At 47.9% G+C, this 19,510-nt stretch overlaps 1 protein-coding gene across 1 annotated transcript in view; it reads right to left on the bottom strand.

Annotated features, from left to right (window-relative positions):
* Positions 1-1,586: 1,586 nt before the first annotated feature.
* The window catches only part of LOC129346099 (calcium-binding mitochondrial carrier protein SCaMC-3-like), a 39,243-nt gene continuing 21,319 nt past the window's right edge, over positions 1,587-19,510 (bottom strand). Inside the window, exons 3-10 of the mRNA XM_055003376.1 lie at positions 18,827-18,914; positions 17,223-17,334; positions 12,150-12,308; positions 11,598-11,750; positions 9,044-9,151; positions 4,977-5,144; positions 4,531-4,681; positions 1,587-2,638 (exon numbers count right to left, since the gene is read on the bottom strand). Coding sequence (XP_054859351.1) covers positions 2,454-2,638; positions 4,531-4,681; positions 4,977-5,144; positions 9,044-9,151; positions 11,598-11,750; positions 12,150-12,308; positions 17,223-17,334; positions 18,827-18,914 — 1,124 coding nt within the window. The 3' untranslated portion in view covers positions 1,587-2,453. The remainder of the gene's footprint in view (positions 2,639-4,530; positions 4,682-4,976; positions 5,145-9,043; positions 9,152-11,597; positions 11,751-12,149; positions 12,309-17,222; positions 17,335-18,826; positions 18,915-19,510) is intronic.

Raw genomic sequence — 19,510 nt, 5'->3', positions numbered from 1 at the left:
CCACACTGTGTGTCAGAAAAAGAGAGACTAAAGCGACCCTTGGAAAAAGAAGCTGTTGTATTCGCTGCATCCACACTGCTGTGCCTTCTCAAGTGGGGCTCCCCCCAATGCACACACTTTTCATGTGACCAGGGATTAGGATGGCCAATCTCCAAGGAAGGCCTGAAATTCTCCCAAATTATAACTGCCGTTTCCCACAGGGGAGCTAATCGGTTCCTCTGGAGGAAATGGCCGCTTCCAAGGGCACCACGTCCCCCTCCCACCCCGCAAACTCCACGCTCCCCCGTCTCCACCCCCAAATGTCTGGGAATATTGGCAACCCTGCAGGGGTGCCATCCCAAGAGGGACAACCTGTGCACGAACTCTCTGCTGCAGCCTGTGCTGCAGCTGGCAGGTAGGAGGGGACCCCTGCAGCACAACTACTTCTCAGCAGGCTGCTGTTCCACCCCTGAGCTCTGCCTGGTGAGGCCAAGGGAAGTGGTCAGAGGTTTGCTAGAATCACTGAGCTACCACATAGTTTCAAGAAAGAGACCTGACTCTTATTCTGGAAGTTGATTTGGAAAATGCCTTCCAGTGACTCTGGGGTGGGATGTGGGTGGGGGGGGAGACCCAACAGTGCCCCCGGTATCAGCCATTTGGGAAAATACTGGCAAAAGAAGCAAAGTAGCCTCCACCTCTGCGGATACCCTGTGGATTATGGACTTCTAGGGGTTGGACCTGAACACTGCAGTGCTGTGCAAGTGCAGAAAAAACACCCAGGATGTGTATTGGGACCAACCATTAGCTTTCTTTGCATATTTGATGCAAATATGCATCAAAAAATCAGTGCTTTGTGTAGCTCCTTCCCCACAACTCTCAAGTGTGAAATGAATTATGTAGACAGCAAAGTCATGCAAAACAGACAAGGTTAAGCAACTTTGCTTCATTTGCATCATTCATACAGGTTGTAGACTTTTTGCTTTTCTTGGCACAGAATTTTGGAATTTTTTAAAGCATACAATACCATGGCCAAGGTTACCGTTTGCAGGCCCAGTGATACAACAGTGGCTGCTTTTCTGTGCAGCTGTAACCCATCGTACTTCCTTTAGCAGAAGCTGGTGGCTTTCTACAACCGTACAGAGGGAGTCCAAGAACATTTTGCAGCCGGGCTGAGCAGGCCTGTTATCTTGCCCCTTTTACAGGTTTCAAATCAATGCAACTCAAGACGGGGCAGTAAAGAAAAAGGAGCCACCTTCATTGAATTACTAGCTTACAGCCAATAAATTAAGAGGATGGGCAGATAGAAAAGGAGCCAAAGAGAACCAGCTAATGTGGATTTATGAGCCTAGAAGATGGCGTTTCTTAAATGTAAGGTGGTGCTCGCAACAAGCAGGAGAAATGCATGCATGCAAGAAGTGGGGGACACAGGAACACTGAGTCTGGTCAGGGCAACAGCATCCTCTGGTAGGCAGAGTGCCCCGAGGTGGTTAGGAGAATGAGTAGCCCTTACAACTTCTTTCTGCATTCTCTGCCGCCCACCTCAGAAGAGAAAGAAATGGAATGGGGGAGCGGGGGAAAAGGCTTCATTTAGTGTAGCCACAGTAATCTAGATGGACTGCAGATGAGTCTTTTAAGTTAAAACAGTCAATGTACAAAATATATACAGATATTCTCCATATCAAACAGAAGGTGAAGCAGGGCCGGACTGAAAGGCTTCAGCGCCCCTTACATAATGGGAGAGCAGGATCAGACGTGATTCACATTTGCAAGTGCAAATCCAGGGAGAAAGTAGGTATCTGCCTGTGCCGCCCAGTGCTCAGTTACTTAGTGCCACTGAAGCAGAGGTGAGAAGGCTTGGCAGGCTCCTAGAGGAAGCCACTGCAACTCCGGTGACAAATTGTTTCCAGGGGAATGGATCATACCTGAGTGGGTAGTCTCCAGAGGTGGAGACTGCTGCTTGACTGGGAGCAACCCAGAGTTCCCCATTCGACTAATCGGATAAGCTTTCCATTGAAATGAATGTCAGTTGGATTGGTATTCCACAGGACCCTGACAAGGCCAGTAGGAATATGCAAAACTGGAAAACAGGCCATGGTAATCACACTGGGCAGTGGATGACACACATGCAGACAGCAGCAGGCTACCCAGGAAGGGCCTCAGCTCAGAAGTCAGCCTCCAGGACATGGGAGACCTAAGGAAATCGATACCATAAGGGGCCCCAGTGATTGCCAGCCCCAGGACTCTATGCGGAGAATGAGCGAGACAGTCTTCTTCGGCGCTCCTTGCTCAGAGAGGGCTCCAAATTTGTGCAGGTGAAGAAGACAGGGGCCCATCCACTCCAGCTTTCCACCTGACAGCCCCCAGAGCAGAGAAGACACATCCCCATCTGCTTCCACCTTTGGAGCACGCCGTCGAGAGGAATGGTCCTTCTTGAGAGGTATATCCCACACCCGTGGGTCAGGCAAGCACCAGCTTCATCTAGATGTCACCCCCAGAGTCTGCTTCATGTTCTCGTACACCACGTAGCTGATGCTGACAGCTGGAATAACTTTCATGAAGTTGGGGGCAATGCCACGGTAGAGGCCCAGGACCCCCTCCCGGGACAGGATGTGCCTGAAGAGCCCCAGCATAGTGAGTTGTGGCGCACCCTCGATGGTTGCTACAGACACAGAGAGAAAGACAGGGCAGAAACCAGAGATTAGGGACAGGATTTATTTTTTCTTTCAATTTTTTATTTCTGTAAGTTTTTCAAATATTATAGAATAACGAACTTTAAACTATTTACAATACACGAAAGATGAAGTTGTCATGAAGGAAGTAACTATTACAAAGCAAACATCAACGTTAGTATACACAGTGTGACTTTTCAAGTTAGAACAACAAAGCTGTAAAGAAAGGGTTAGGACGGTGTGATTGTTTGGTACGACACACATAGCTTATGGAAGGCATCCATTGCTCAAAAAAGGTCGATGGATACTGAGGATTTTCAGTTGAGTGGAGACAGTCAGAAATTTTATCCATGATGAAGATGTCAAATAATTTCCTATTCCAAGTTAATAAGGATGGAAGCTTCTCTTGTTTCCAAAACGACGCTAACAGCATTTTTGCAGCAGAAATCATAGCAAAGACCAGATTTTTCCTGATGGCTAGGATCAAGGAATCCTCCCTGAAGCATAGGAGGATCACTTCTGCGTGTTTAGAAACTGTGTAACCTGTTATTTTTTGGATTGCTGTTATAATTGAGTCCCAAAAAGATTGAACTTTGGGACACCCCCATCATGAATTAAAAGAGTCTGCAACTGAGCCACAATGTCTTCAGCAAAATGGGTATATGTCAGAGCTAATGTGGTGTAATTGGAGGGGTGTCATATGCCATCTTGCCAAGGATTTATTTGATTTGATTTATTAAATTTGATTTATTAAATTTATAATCTGCTTTCCCTGCGAACAGGCTCAGAGTGGTAAATATCTGTATTAAAATTTACAGTTATATTTGCTTTAAAAACCATAAAACATACAATTCAGAAATAGAACAGCTCTAGATGGCAGCCCATGTTTCCAATCCCAACCAGACATTCTATGGGGTGGGAGAGAGAGTAACGACAATGGTCCAGCCGGTGGAAAAAACCAGGGTGGGGATTGCACTCTCCCCACAACAGGAGACCGGTAGGAAAGCTCACTCATAGCCCAGCTTCAACCATATGCCTGGGGGAACATCTCTGTCTTAGAAGCTTGGCGAAAAGATAATAGATATTGTTGGGCTCAGGTTTCAGTAGATAGAGTTCCACCAGGCTGGTGCCAGGACCGAAAAGGCCCTGGCTCTGGTCAAGGCCAGGTGAGCCTCCCTGGCGCAAGGGATCATTAGCAGTTTTTTATCGGCTGACTGGAATACCCTCTGGGGCAGGATAGTTATGAAAGCAGAGATGGTTATTTAACAAGGCTTGCGAGGTCCCCTGAGGGGCAAACTCTAAAGTTCATACGGTATAGCCTGAGATCTACACAGTGGGTGTGCTTGTGTGTCCTGGCCTGGTTGCACCTGATACCTCCAGGTAAACCGTGATTGATATAGTGGAATGGCAAAACGGGCACAAGCCTTCATCACACCAGGCAGACAGTAGCTTGGTCTCCTTTGGTTCTGGGTCCTCATCATGAGAAGATGTCTAAAATCTTGAAGTCAGTCCTTGAGACTTGGCAGTCCTATGAATAACTAAATGAAAGAGCAAAATAGTAAAGAGTCCAGTAGCACCATCGGATGCATCTGACAAAAAGAGCTGTGGCTCTCAGAAGCTTATGCTACAATAAAGTTGGTTTGTCTTAAAGGTACTACTGGACTCTTTACTATTTTGCAACACGGCTAACTCCTCTGGATAAATGTAGGAGCAGGCTCAGATGTAGTGACTTCCCTCTCTCTTTCCTCTCCTCAACACTGCTTTTCCCCTACTATCCTCTTGCCTGTCCCCTCCACCGTTATTCTTACCTTCTTGTTCCCTGGCCCCAATCTGCAGCTATATGCAACACTCCTCGAAAGGAATATTGGGCATGGCTGCTCACCTTGCGCCTGCATCCGGGTCCGTACCAGAGCCAGGGGATAGCTGGCAATCTGTCCGCATGTGCTCGATGCGGTGCCACAGGCCAAGAGCACCAGAACGCCAGGGTCAGCTGTGTTCTTGCTGTACTTCTGCAGCCAGGTGTTCTTCAGGGTCTGCAGGAAAGGAAATGGGAGATGTGGACAGGGCAACCTGGATATCCAGGATAGGCCCGTTTCCGAAGCGGGGAGGGCAGCAGCCTTCTGATTCATCTTTGGAATCCGGCAGTATCTTTCCTCCTCATGGAGCAAGGGGAAGGAAGCATCATTCCATGGTGAAAGGAGGGAGTGCTAGTCTTTGGAAATGCCGCTCAGCAATGAGGCTAACAATCACGGCTTTACCCCCAAAGGAGTGGCAGTTCAACCCTGGAAAGGCCAGACTCCCTCCCTGTTCACTCCGCTCTACACTGACCTCATAAACTGCCAGATCAATGCCAGCATAGGGGATAATGCCCAGCATATTTGGCAGGTACCCCTTGTAAAAGGCACGAATCCCTTCCTTCCGAAGGATCTTCTTGGCACAGTCAGCCACCCCCACGTACTGGCCAGTCTTGCGCAAGGTTAGTCTTGTCTTCAGCACCTGGAGGGAGGGAAGAAAGTCGATGAACTAAGACACAAAAAGCACCTTTCTCCATGGGCGGCCAAAGTTGGCACAGCCTCAATGGCAGAATGGTACATAAGGCATTTCATGGGGAAATGATATAGCTGGTTCTTGGGCAAGGTTCTTTCCCAAGCCCAAGAGACTCACTGGAAATGCCAATGGATTGAACGCTGGACCTCAGGTATGCAAAGCATACACACTATGGTGATAAGATCTTCCCAGCAGAGTGGCAAGAGGATAATACTGGAAAAGAGCAAGAGTCCAGTAGCACCTATAAGACTAACAAAATTAGTGGTAGGGTATGAGCTTTTGTGAGCCACAGCTTGCTTCTTCAGACAGCTCACTTCTTCAGATAGGATAATAGACAGTGGCTCCATGTGACATTCCATCGGGGTCCCAGAATTCCACATGGCTCCAGTGCTACCTGAGATGCAAAACCGAATTATTCAAAAAGGCTTTTGTATTGTAGGGAGGGGCTCTCAGGTGCTTCGCTAATGAGTTAAGGACCATAGACTTCACCTCTATGTTGCCCTATGTACTACCTGTTGTCTTAAATATGTCCTCCCATGAGCTGCTTGTGCTTCATGTGGTCTAATGTCAGCTTATGTTCTGCTTCAGCATTTCTTCTGCTCTGTATTGGATTCTTGCTAATGCTATGTCTTTGTAAACGTGTGTTTATTTACCCTATGGCCTTGTTGATGGAAATATCCTTGAAATTGACTGTACTGGCCTCACACTGTGTAATCCGCCTTGAGTCTCAGTGAGAAAGGTGGACTGTAAATGTCATAAATAAAAATAAAATAAACATGTAAACATGTGTAGTGTAGTGGCTAGAGTATTGGACTAGGATCGGGCAGGCTCGCTGGCTGACTCTGAGCCAGTCACACTGTCAGCCTAACCTACCTCACAAAGCCGGCTTTCCAGAGGAGGCTAAGCTGCTTTGAGTTCATTCTGCTTTCATTTCATTCAGGGGTTTGTGTGTATGTGTGTGCTGCTTTGAGCTCATTCTGTTTTATTTTTATTCAGGGGTGGGTGGGTGCGGCTGTGTTTGTATGCGTGCTGCTTTGAGTTCATTCTGCTTTCTTTTCATGGGGGGTGGGAGCTGTGTGTGCTGCTTTGAGTTCATTCTGCTTTCTTTTAATGGGGGTGTGGGGGCTGTGTGTGTGTGTGTGTGTGTGTGTGCAGCTTTGAGTTCGTTCTGCTTTCTTTTCATGGGGTGGGTGGGGCTGTGCATGTATATATGTGTGTGTGTGTATTGCTTTCATTCTTTTTTGACTGAAGTTGACATTGTTATCGTTCCCACAGCTTTTGAATGCAGATTGGTTCTGTGTTAGTTAAATATATCAGTTATGGTTATTCCAATTTTATGCTAGGAATGGATAGCTGTGTCCAAGTCACAGAAGGCTTTCCTTAATATATTCATCAGCATATAGGTGTTCTTATGTCTTAATAGCTGTAACTCAAATGGTTCTCCCCACCCTCAGCTGATTAACATCACTGAAATTGCAGTGGACATATGGGTGTTAAGGAAGTTTTTATGAATATTGTTTATCTGGGACATTGGAATATTTATGAGTATTTCACAATGGCTTAGCCATTGGTAAGGTAGAGTTGGCGGGCAACAACAAAAAAAGCCATTTTAAACTAAGTATAAATCTAATGCAACAAAAGTTGAGTATCTAATTTTGAATTGTTCCAGTAAAGCAAAATCCTGAAAATTTGAAAATTCAATAATCATTAGATTAGGAATTTCAGACTCTGTGGAATTTTGAGAAAGAATTTTGGATTTTTTTTTCTACGCTGGCAGAGGGAATCTGTTAGAATTTAGATTTGTGAGATGGGTTTTGGATTTTTAGAGGCCCCCTCCTTCTTGCATATTTTCAAATATGATTCCAAAGAAATGAAATGTTTGGGAAAGGGAATGGAAGATTTCACTTTTTATAAAGGATACAGAAAGGAAAAAAACCCCTTTCTCATAATATTCCCCAATCTTACTAACATTTATTTCGTCGTAATGCATTGTGCTGGGTTTTGGGAAGTGGTATCACTTCCGGGAAGCGCCGTCACTTCTGGGAGTGATGTCATCATGCATTTCCAGGAGCGTGCGCACTCCCGGAAATCATTTAATTAGGTTTCTGGGGCCTACATAATGATTTATTTATCCCTTCCAACTCTTTTGATTCTATGAAACTATGGAAACCAGTTGCAATGGAAGGCAACAAACAGAGCACAGAGGCCATGTTGTCCACTAGCACTGGGAAGCAGAAGTTTGCTGCTTTTGAAGATGAAGGTTCCCTTTATCTCACTTTGGCTAGTAGCCATTGATGGATCTCTCCTCCACAAATCTATCTAACCCCCTTTTAAAGCTATCTACGTTTGGGGCCATCACTACCTCCACTGGTAGTGAATTCCATCATTTTTAATGACTCATTGAGTAAAGTAGTGTTTCCTTTCATCTGTCCTGAACTTATTTCCCAACAACTTAATTGGGTGCCCCTAAGTTCTAGTATTATAGGAAAGGGAGACAAAGCTCTCTCTATCCACTTTCTCCACCCCGTGCATCATTTAAAAAACCCCTGTTATGCCAAATTAAACCATCTCTTTTCTAGACTGAATCTTCACCGCATTGGTTCCACTCAGCACAATACACATTTCTGAACCATCCAGAGTATTAGCAAATGGCCTTTTGGGATGCGGTGTCTGCCCTGCCTTTGTTTTGTTCCTCAGGATGTGGTGAACGCATGAAGTGCCCAAGGGAGTCCACCAATGCAATACCAAACTTTATCATCAGCCTCTCGCAGCGATCGTCGAGTTGATCTTGGCCCCCGTCCACAGTGCCAGCCAGTTCATTTCAGGTCAGCACAGCTAAGCTTAGAGTGAAAGGCCTGTTAAGTAATGTGCTAATCTGGAATGCAAATACAGTTAAGGAACCTGGGCAGAACAGAACAGAAGCCCAACACAAAAATGTCACTAGAACTCAAAGTTATACTTCTGAGATTGAGATTGACAACCCTTTGGGGTATGGATCTACCTCTCCCACACCTTTGCCTCTCTATAAAAACCTTAAACAGATTTAACAATCACTTATGCTCCTCTGACAATCCTGGGAACAGTCCACACCCGAACCAAATAAGAGTTCCCAGAATTCTTTGCTGACCTCTGTGACCGATAAACAGAGTAAGTGGGAGCTGTGTTTCCCCATCTGCCACAGCTGTGCCCACTTCTGTACCTGGGAATTTCGTTTTCCCTGATCAGTTCCCTGGTATGATCTTCCATCATGTACCTACCTGAGGAAGTAGGCTGTAACTCACGAGAGCTCAAATTGAAATAAATGTTTAAAGGTGCTGCTGGATTTTAATTTTGCTACGACAGGGTAACACATCTACCTCTTTGCCCTCTGTCTAAAGACAGCTTTCCCATTACAATCTGCTTAGCTGGGCATCTTCTCTGACTATGGTTCTCCCACCACTCCGCTCTTATTCCTGCAGCCATCGGATATGCAATAGGGGAAAGGATTTCCTGTGGCAAAGATTGTATCCCAGATGACTGCACCAGCCAATCCAGTGATTAGCCAGAGGAGGAAAAATTGTCTCTCTTTGGCTCTAAGAAGTGCCAGGTGAGGACTTCTAAGCCTAGTCATGCCCTCAGAGCAGGAAATGCCAGGCCAAAGGAAGGATGTGAGAACAAAGAGGCTGTTTCGTTACATAGCTGAGTCTTGGTGCACAAATATTCTTTTTGATCTTGAGTCCAGACTGGCCACACATGGGACTCTCAACCACATCAAGAGTTCTCCTTGGGCAGGATGCCCCGGCTGCTGCCAGCCTCAGATGCAGGATCTAGCCTGCAAGTTCTGTGCTGCCCTCAAGGAGGGCTCTTACCTCCATGGGGTAGATGAGGGTTTGTGCTGTGGCCCCAGCCAACGAGCCAGCAATAAATCTCTCCTGAACCCTCAGGGTCTCCTGCTGTCCACGAATTCCCCGTTTGATCTGCAGGGGGAAGCAATAAGGTTGCGCTCCCTTAGATGATCTTAAGAGTGGCAAGTTTGATTCCCCACTCCTCCGCTTGAAGCCAGCTGGGTGACCTTGGGTCAGTCACAACTCTCTCAGAGCTCTCTCAGCCCCACCCACCTCAGAGGGGGATTGTTGCGGGTATAAGAATAACACACTTTTTGTAAACCGCTCTGAATGTGGCATTAAGTTGTCCTGAAGGGCAGTATATATATCGAATGTTATTATTATTATTAGGTGACCTTGGGTCAGTCACAGCTCTCTCAGAGCTCTCTCAGCCCCACCCACCTCACAGGGGGATTGTCGCGAGTGTAAGAAAAACACACTTTGTAAACCATTCTGAGTGGGCATTAAGTTGTCCTGAAGGGCGGCATATAAACCGAATTGTTGTTGTTATTACAGACAGAGGGATGGCAATGGGTGTGAGTGAGAAAAGCGGCACTGTATTTTTACATTTACAGAAGGACCTTCTATTGTGAGGAAGTTATTAGTCACTGCGAGAACCTTGCCATCAAGGAACGCAACTACGCTTTGCGATAACAATGGGATGAGGAAGCTCTTCGTTCTGCTGACTGCTGTTGCCCGGGTGACAAAACTAATATGGAGGAAATACTGAAATGCACAATAGAGGAGAATGACTAAGTCACGTCCAGTCCTCAACAGACTCTTTTTGGTTTTTCTTTCAGTTCATATATAAGGTCACATATTTTTGCATGCTGGGAGAGCCCCAGGGAGCGACCCCTTGGGAGAAGGTCTGCTTGCGCTGCTTCCGTGACTGGAACAGGGGCTGGCCACTGGACTATTCAATACAGTGATTTCTTGCTCCCTGGCAAGGCCTCCGAGGAAGATGGATACTGAAATCCCTGGAGACATTTTTGGTTTTTCAGGGGGAGGGGGTGGAAGTGCTGGTCCTGCCCCTCCAGAATGGCAGGCCAACAGATGTCACTCATCATGGGGCACCACGTAAAATCACTGTGGTCTTGTGCACCATAGCAATGAGAGTGTTGGACTAGGACCAGTTTTAAGATGCCATGAAACACACTGGGTAATTGTTGAACAGAAAAAAGTATGGTGTCTGTTAGTGTTGATGAGATTTGTGTAGAAGATCTTCCTGGCGGATTGAACCCTGTGGCACATTTACACTTCAAACCTAAACTGAGCTGTCTGTCTGTCTTTAGCTGGCCTTTCCTCAAAGGAACTTTGGGTGGCTTCCACGGCTCTCCCTTCCATATCATGAGTTCCCCCCCAGGGATCCTTCCTCAGCCAGATCTGTTGTAGACTGTGATTCCATGGGACTGTGGAAGTCACAATCTTGGGAACCTCAGCTTACACACACTTTTTAAAACAGACAAACAAGACTGCAAACAAGATTTCCATTTGTAGTTGTGAGACTGCAGGGCTTTGTCTAGACCTGCGTTCCTTCCCATGAACAGCACAACAAAAACCAATTATGCAAACAGTAAAAACTGCAGAATAAATACTGCCAGGAAGAAAATATTTGCACTCCATATGTATAATTTATACAGGTTGCTAAACTTGGCTGTTTCTGATGCAGAAGTTGGACGGCCTGAGTGTAGCATCTATTTCCAAAGCACAAGACCTCCAAGAATGTGCCAGACCTGGCCTTATATTAGATTGTCTCTGAGAAAGGCACTGAAAAGTCCAGGCAACTCACACAAAGCAAGAGCAGCTAACCAAAAATATGGGATATTATCAGATGCTAAACTTCAGGGTTTAATTAAGCTTCAATTTAAGGTACAAACAGCTAATCACAGTCTGGCCTCCTGTTTGAATAACCTTCACTGTTTTAATGTCACTTCAGAACAGTTAAATTTGATGGGAGGTATCCACAACAGTGTACCGTTTACTCTTTTAGTGATATATTTAAATAATGATGTTTGTATGTAAGACTGTTGCATCTTTGAATTTGGGGGAGGGGTTGTCTTAATGTTAATATTGACACTTCCTTATGAATTTAAAAAAATCTTAATTCTTTTTTAGCATGGAAATCATATAGCCTTGGCCAGCCCTGGCCATAATAAATAGTTATTAGCTTCCAGAATTAGAATTCAAAGCATTCCTAAAGAAAGTGTGTGTAATAAAGACATGCCAAGTGGGAAGGCGGCATGGAATAGCCCAATCATGTAAGATCCTGGAAGCTAAGCAGGGTCAGTACTTGGATGGGCAACCACCAAGGAAGACTCTGCAGAGGAAGGCAATGGCAGCCCCCCTCTGCTTCTCACTTGCCATAACAGCCCCTTGCTGGAGTCACTATAAGTTGGTTGTGACTCGACAGCACATGCATTCATACAAACAAGTCCTTAGTACTTGTGCGTGGGAAATGCTGTGCTGGACGAGGTCATTGTTCAGTCCAGTATTGCAGCGCTGTTTGGTGATGCCGTCGGCATGCATCCCCAGGCCCTACCTGTTCATAAGCCATGAACTTGATTGCAGACTCTGGGGCAATCTTCAACACATTGATGCCGTTGCCTCGCCACAAGGAGCGGATGCCCCCCTCACGTATCATCCCCCGCAGCCCCCCCAACACATTCATGTTGTTGTTCTTGGAAGCATGAACCTACAGAGCGGAGAAGCCGCAGAATCAAGAGGGAGCAGTGTAGTCAACGTTCCAAACACACCCAGAATCATCCGGACTATAAAATACTTTCTGAAGCTGGAAACGGCCAACTTTTCTGTGTCTCTGCTGTGAGGCAGCCCGATCTTTCCAGGAGTGAACTAAGCTCAAACACTGGCCTCTACCCCCTCCCCCCCCCCACTGCCCCACTGGCAATTGATGGGGGCTGAGCAAATCATTCGTAACAAATGTGATTGTGGGCCACCTTTCCAGGTGCCATCAGAGAATGTACTTATCCCATCTAGGTCTTAAAGCTGTTTGACCAGAAAAAGGCAGAAATAGAATTAAAAAGTTCTTGCTGTTCAATATACAGACTGCAAGCACCCCAGCCCCTCTCTTTGCCTGCATGAACACTTTCAGCCGGTCCAGCGGGGCGGTCCCTGTCCTGGATACAGCCCCAGCCACTGCTCCAGCGATGAGCTGCTTCCACCACATCCCCGTCTTCTTCTCCTTCTCAGAAAATTCATCTGGGACGGTGAAGCACTCTCCAATGTCCAGCACCTGCCAAAGGACCCAATCAGAACATCAACTCCAAAGAACAAGTGCGCCACTCGCTAAACAACCCCCACCTTTCTGAAACCCTGACTGAAAAGGCCTGGTGAATCCATGCGGGTGCAAGCTACACTTAAGTGCTTATTTCAGACGGCTTGGAATCTGTTGGTTTATTTTGGTATCAAATATGAAGTTACGCACAATGTGAACTGTCAACTACTGGGAATTTGTGCCCTGAAGACAAGGCAGCCATTTCAGGGGTCTGGAGAGGAGGTTGTTTGGGAATACAGGTGTCTGAACTGACACAACTACACACATGGCCTACAGCAGGTATGCTAGCTCTCTAATATGAGGAAAAGAAATAAGTTAAAAAATCCCCCCAACAAATCACCTCAAACTTATTTATTTGTTTATTTATTTGTTTATTTATTTATAGTCCGCCTTTCTCACTGAATCTCAAGGTGGATTACACAGTGTGATATCAGTCAATTTCAAGGATATTTCCATCAACAAGGCCATAGGGTAAACAAGTCTACAAAGACATAGCTTTAGTAAGAATCCAATACAGATTGAAGAAATGCTGAAGCAGAACATAAGCAATTCTAGGGCTGACATTAGACCACATGAAGCACAAGTAGCTCATAGGAGCACATATTTAAGACAACAGGTAGTACACAGGGCAACATAGAGGTGAAGCCTATGGTCCTTAACTCATTAGCGAAGCACCTGAGAGCCCCTCCTTACAATACAAAAGCCTTTTTGAATAATTTGTTTTTTCATCGTTTGCGGAAAGCTAGGAGAGTGGGGGCTCTCCTGACCTGCTCAGGCAAGCTGTTCCGCAGGCTAGGGGCCACCACAGAGAAAGCCCGTGTACGGGCTGATGTTGATTTCGCCTATGTGCAGGGTGTCACCTACAGGGGAGTCTGTTCTGATGAGCGAAATTATCATGGAGGAAAACTTCTTGTCTATCAACACTGGCCGTGCAGTTCTTGAATAGTGGGAAGAACTTTAACACCTCTAAAGTTCAAAATTGCTGCAAGGGAGGCACAAGAAAGAGGCAAGGCCACTAGAGGTGAGGTGTGGGCAAGACTGATTTGCTAGCCTTCACATGCACAGAAAAGACCCATCTCCTATCTCTGACTTCTTACATTCAGGCTTTTAGTCTCTGGGGCTGGCTGTCAACGCTCCCTCGTTCTCTGCTGCGGCGATATTTTCAGGAGGTCCCTGCTGCACAGCCCCTTCCCCAAAGGCTTCCCTGCACCATCCAATGTCCTGCCAAGGGCAGTGGTTGTTTAATACAGCAGATATTTCTGCCCTCAAGGACTCTTCTGTCTTAACAGGAGAAGGAAGATTATCAGACACCGGAAGGTCATTTTATTGTACGCTCACAGCTGTCAGGAAAGTGCATTGCAAAGTACGTCATAGCCAAATAAAACAGAGGTAAAGACTACCAAAATTTATTTCAATGTGAGCTTTTGTGAGCCACAGCCACTTCTTCAGATAGACATCAGTGTTAGGGCAGCCTGGGTAACAATGTCTTTGCCTCCCCTTGCTGTGGTAAATACTAGGGTTGCCCAGGAGGGAGGAGGGAGGCCGGGCACTTACCTTGAGAGCTTCCGGGAAGTGACATCATCGCGCAGGCCGCAGGCTGCCCCTGGGAGCACTCCTGTGCTCCACAGGGAGCCGAATTGGACCCAATTCGGTCCAAATCAGGCTGCTGAGGAGCACAAGAGCACTGCCTGGGCAGCATGGGGGTCTTGGAGTGCTCCTGCGCTCTGCAGTGGCCTGATCCGGGCTGAATCAGGCCACTGTAGCACAGGGAGCACTGCTGAGCTCCATAGCAGTCTGATTCGGGTTGAATTGGGCTGCTGAGACATGCGGGAATATGCTGCGCCACCTGGAAGGGCGCCCTGCGAGGCATGTTCCCCTGCATTTTCCCCCTGCTGGCCAGGTAAGTGGGGGCGGGGGGTGGAGGTGGGGGATTCCCCGCCCCCAATGGTGGATTGGAAACCCTAGGAAATACTCATTCCTGTCTAGAATGGGAAGGGTGGGCCCACAAACTCACACCTGTCCTACACTCTGGCGAGTCCCAGGTCAGGCGCCATTTCTTGTCAAGGAATGGTTGCCAACCTCCTGGTGGTATCTGAAGATCTCCCGGAATCACAGCTGATCTCTGGACTTCGGAAATCACTTCCCTTGAAGAAAATAGCTGCCTTGGCAGGTGGACTGCATTGCATTACCTCTCTGCTGAGACCCCTTCACTTACAACCCCCCCCCTCTCCAGGCTCTACCCCCAAATATTCAAGAATCCAACCTGGAGTTGGCAACCCTATGTCAGGGTGCCCTGGTAATGGTCTCTGGGTGCTCCCACGGCCTGCTTTCTCCCTCCTCTCTAGATTGGGGCTTCCAACTTTTAATTAAAAAAAAAGATTGATGAATTCTAACTATTACTTGCTCCAGTAAGAGAGCAGGGGAAAAGAGGGGAATCTTGAGGCGGGGCAGCAAATCCAGAAAGAACTCTGTTGAGAACAATCCTAAGTATGTCTACCCTGAATTTTACTCAAGTCTATTCAGTGAGGCTTACTCCCGGGAAACTGTTCTTAGGATGACATTGCTAGTCTTTACCCAAAGCAGAAGGATCCTCAGTGGGGAATGGCAAAAATTACCTTTTTCCTTTTAAGGGGAAAAGACTCTATTATGAATAAAGAGGAGGAAGGTGAGGGGGTGGGGTGAAGGACTCGAGAACAGATCTATCCAAATTAACTGCAGCAAGGTTTCACTGCAAGAGCCCCAAGAGCAAAAGCCCTCAGACACAGAAGCAGAGGAGCTGACAGCCCCACTTCCATGCACTTCTTTTCCAGCACCTTGGAAAACTTGGCTGGTCCAGCCCCATTCCACAATGCAACACCAACTCCTGCTCTACACTCAAACTCCGATTGCGCAAACAAAACAAAAAAACCCAACCTGCATCCATAGTCCCTGCCTGCCTGTATGGGCAGGAAGGGTAAGTAAGAGCATGCAAGGTTCAGTGATAAACTACAGCATGGAGGCAGGGCTTAAGGAGGCTAGTGGAGAAGGTGCTAAAATAGAATCCTGGACCCAGGAAATCTGGTGTGCCTTGAATTTTGAAGCAGCTGATGGGAAGCAAGGAAGGAAGCAAGCAAGCAAGCAAGCAAGCTCCAGGCACAGCTGAGATTGGCCCTACCATGCCATGCTCCCCCAGGACAGACTCCCTGCCTTTGAGGCACTTGTAGTCAGCTTCCCACAGTTCAGCCAGAGCCAGAAGGTGTGCATCTCCCTGGATCCCCAAGGGGCTGCAGTCGTTGGGGCTCTTCCCGACAGGAGAGAGCTCTTCCATGATGCGTGTGCACAGGAAGGCAAGGAAGGTGCTCAACGAACCCTCTCCTTTGGAATCTTCTAACGGGATTGAAGGGCTAAATGGGAGGTGGACTTGGGTGGAGCGGCCAATCCTGTAAGCACCTGCAGATTAAAGATACGGGCCAAGGAAAGGAGCTGCCCCATGTCAAGCACAAGTCAGAGACAGCCCGAGAGACTCCAGGAGGCGGCCGGGCCACATTCCAAAGGGAAGAATTCTTAGGAGGTTCTCCTGCACAAGACTCACTGAAACGAATGGGAGATGGGATCACTTCTGATTTGTTTCCATGTGGCTTGCTGTGGAAGCCTTCCAGCCACAAGCCTCTACCTTGCCCCTGTCCATTACTGGTGTGTGTGTTTAAATATACACTTTAATCTACCCTGTTCTGATCTGCTGATGCGATTAGCAAGGCTGGAATGGGACGGTGAAGAAAGAGGGCCTTGGCTGGCACCCAGTTCCAAGATCAGAAGCTTTTCTGGTCTCTGCAAAGTTGGGGGGAGGTAGGGGCAGGGCATTTCACGGATTCCATTCAGCAGACCAAAAAGGGCTTTCTGGAGCTGCCTGGCTTGCAAAAGGAAGGGGCGTGACTCACATCCCTCACTTCTCCAAACAACGAGCATCACCATTAAACCAAGATGGATGACAGGAATTCTGGGGGAAGCCTTGTACAAGGCCAATGTCCGTGTGCCAAGGGCGTACCAGAGATGTCTTCGAGACATTCGCCTGTTGAACGGTCTCCAAATTGAAGGTGGCTCTGAGCACAACAGAAGCGTCAGTACTCCTCTTGGGACTCTCCTAACCAAATGCAAAAGCCGCCATCCTTCCATCGCCTTTACCAACTACAATAAAAATGGCTTCTGTTCTATTTCTTAGGCAGAACACCAGTTCACATCTACCCTGCAATTGGTGTTTCTGTCTCTTGATTCCAGCCCCCTTATTTTCTTCCTCCCTAGAGAACCCTGAAATCTGGCCTTCCTAATAACCCACTTCTCTGTTGACCTGAAAGATATCCAGGTATGAATAAGCAAAGATGGCAAGTCCCACTGGCTGATACGACTCCATTCAAGCTTTTTAAAAAACTGGGATCAAAAGAACTCTTCCACTGATGGTCTTGCCAGCTTTGAAAATCCATTTGTAAGCAGCAGCATTAGTAAAAACTGTATAGCATATGCATAGACACACACACACACACACACACACACACACACACAGATCTTGTCTACTGAGTCATTGTGGCCGTACGCTTTTATTTATTGATGACTTTTCTATTCTGTCTTTTTTCCGTTATAAAGCTCAAGGCAAAATGTTCCAGGAGGTCTTCCAGGCACTGACCAGACCCCACAGCTTTCAGCCAGGTTGCTGCATCACATACCCTCCAACCATACTCTGGGTCAAAAACGTGAATATTGATATTGCCAGACCCACGGGTCATTGCAAGGAGATACAACCACAGGGCTCCATTCTTGCTATCTTGGGCATCGGGGGTGGGGATGGGGAGGGAACAGGAAGCAACCCCAGGTCCAGCCAAGATTAGGTTTCTGGCTCACCGTTGAATGTTTCCAGTAGTGTACAATCTCCTCCATGTTCTCCAAGGGGTTGAGGATGAAATGATCCCGCCATTCATGCCAGTCAATGGTCATGGTGCCGTCTTTGTCTATGCTGCAAAGTACACAAGCACAGTGGGGTGAGTTGTATGTGTAAGTATAAGTGGGGATCCCCTAGGTATGACACATCACACTGCCCCCCCCCCAAAGACAGAGGTATTGTTGCACGGATAAAACAGTGTGGGATGGCCTGAGTGGGACAACAATGGTTGGGAAATAACTGGAGATTTGGGGGTGTAATCTGAGGGGTGGAGGGACCTCAGCAAGTTATAATGCCATACAGTCCATCCTCTGCCATTTCCTCCAGAGGGAAATGATCTCTCGACTAGGGCTGCTGGGTCCCCTGGGGGCCAAATGGGGGCGGGGGGGGGAGCAGGGACTTACCGTCCATGCCCTCCTATTGCACCAGAAAATGACATCATTTACCAGAAGGCATGGAAGCTACGGGTTGTACCATGGGGGGGGGGGAACAATTCACTAAAAAACACTCCCAAAATTAGTATCCCACCCCCGCCTAAGGATCTCATGTCCCCCAGTGGGGGCAGGGGATCCCCTGCCCCCACCCTCTGCCCCCTGCTACTACTCACCTGGCTGGTGGGGGAGAAAGGTAGGGGAACAGGACTCCCAGGTGTGCTCCCAGGGTGGTGTGATGACATCACTTCTGGGAATGATGTTGTCATGCTGCCCCAGGAGTGCTCCTGCATTTTGCAGAGGGCCTATTTGGGTCCCAAATGGGCCAAATTGGGCTCATTTGGGGCACAAACTGGCCTGCTGCGAAGCACGGGAGTGGTTCCGGGCCCTGCACGATGACATCACTTCCTGGAAGACATCATAAAAGACATCACAAAAGGTGAGTGCCAAGTCCCCCCTCCTGCTGGGAGGGTAAGCGGACCTGGCAACCCTGCCCCCACCAGCCAGGTAAGTGGAGGCAGGGGGTAGGGGCTGGGGGCAGGCATCGCTCACCCCCAGCTGGGCGTTGGCAGCCTTATTCTCTACTCTGGAGATCAGTTGTAATTCTGGGAGATCTCCAGGTTGCACCTGGAGGATGGGAACCCTAACTGGAATGTTACCTCCCATGCTGAACCACTAGGTTGCCGGGTCCCTTTACCCTCCCACTGGGAGGGTAGAGTCCCTGGCATTTACCTTGTGCTGGTCATGAGGTCCTTGTTTGTGTGCGCGCCCCGGGCCCGGCACAATGATGTCACTTCTGGAAGTGACGTCACCATGGCTGTTGGGAGCGCGCACATGGCGCACGTTCTTGAGCTGCCTGCTGCTGGCCGGCAACCTCCGGGAGCCTGCCCCCTCCCACCGATTGCTGGGCGATCTGCAGACAAGGGGGCAAATCCCCAGGAGTTTGCCTGTCCCTGGCAGGCACCTGGGAACCCTACGAACCACTAGGCCGCTAGTCTGAGGACCTGTTGCCCCTGCTCGAGACCTCACTAAGATCACCATGGCCGTGCAAGGTGACTGTCTGCCACCCCACTCTAAGCAACTGACGGACCACACAGACTGGGGAGAGAGGTGGTGCAAAATAGTTCTGGTCTCACCTGTGCAGGATCTTCTCCGCTTGCTGCAGGGAGATGTAAACGCCCAGGCTGTGGAAGGTTTGCTGGATCTCGGAAACATCAATCTGGCCTGCAACATAAATACGCAGACAAAGAGAATCAGTCCAGGGAATGAGGTGCAGGTCCAGGATACTGATAGACTCGGAGAAGTCGAGGAGCAAAAAAGGTTTTGGGGGGCCTCCTAAAGAGGGGAGCGGAGCTGGCTTCCATCTTATGGTTTGGTTCTCATCCTTCTCCCTGGCTGTGCTCATTGATATCGGTCTTCTCAGCATCCCTGCTATGCAGTGGTAGCTGTAGTTTTTGCCTTGTCTCAGGAGGCCCAGGTTCAAATCCACACTCTTCCATGCAAGTTCTTGGCTGACATCATATAACATAATAATAACAACATTCGATTTACAAAGTGCGTTATTATTAACCTCATGACAATCCCCCTGCGAGCTGGGTGGGGCTGAGAGAGCTCTGAGAGAGCTCTGACTGACACAAGGTCACCCAGCTGGCATTACGTTAGGTAATCACTCTTTCAGCCAACAGTAGAGTTGTTTTGAGAATAAAACTGAATGTGTGTTTGGTTGTTGTGGGTTTTCCGGGCTGTATTGCCGTGGTCTTGGCATTGTAGTTCCTGACGTTTCGCCAGCAGCTGTGGCTGGCATCTTCAGAGGTGTAGCA

Source organism: Eublepharis macularius, chromosome 19 (genome assembly GCF_028583425.1).
Source record: "Eublepharis macularius isolate TG4126 chromosome 19, MPM_Emac_v1.0, whole genome shotgun sequence".
Taxonomy (NCBI): domain Eukaryota; kingdom Metazoa; phylum Chordata; class Lepidosauria; order Squamata; family Eublepharidae; genus Eublepharis; species Eublepharis macularius.
This window is presented reverse-complemented; position numbering and strand designations above follow the sequence as displayed.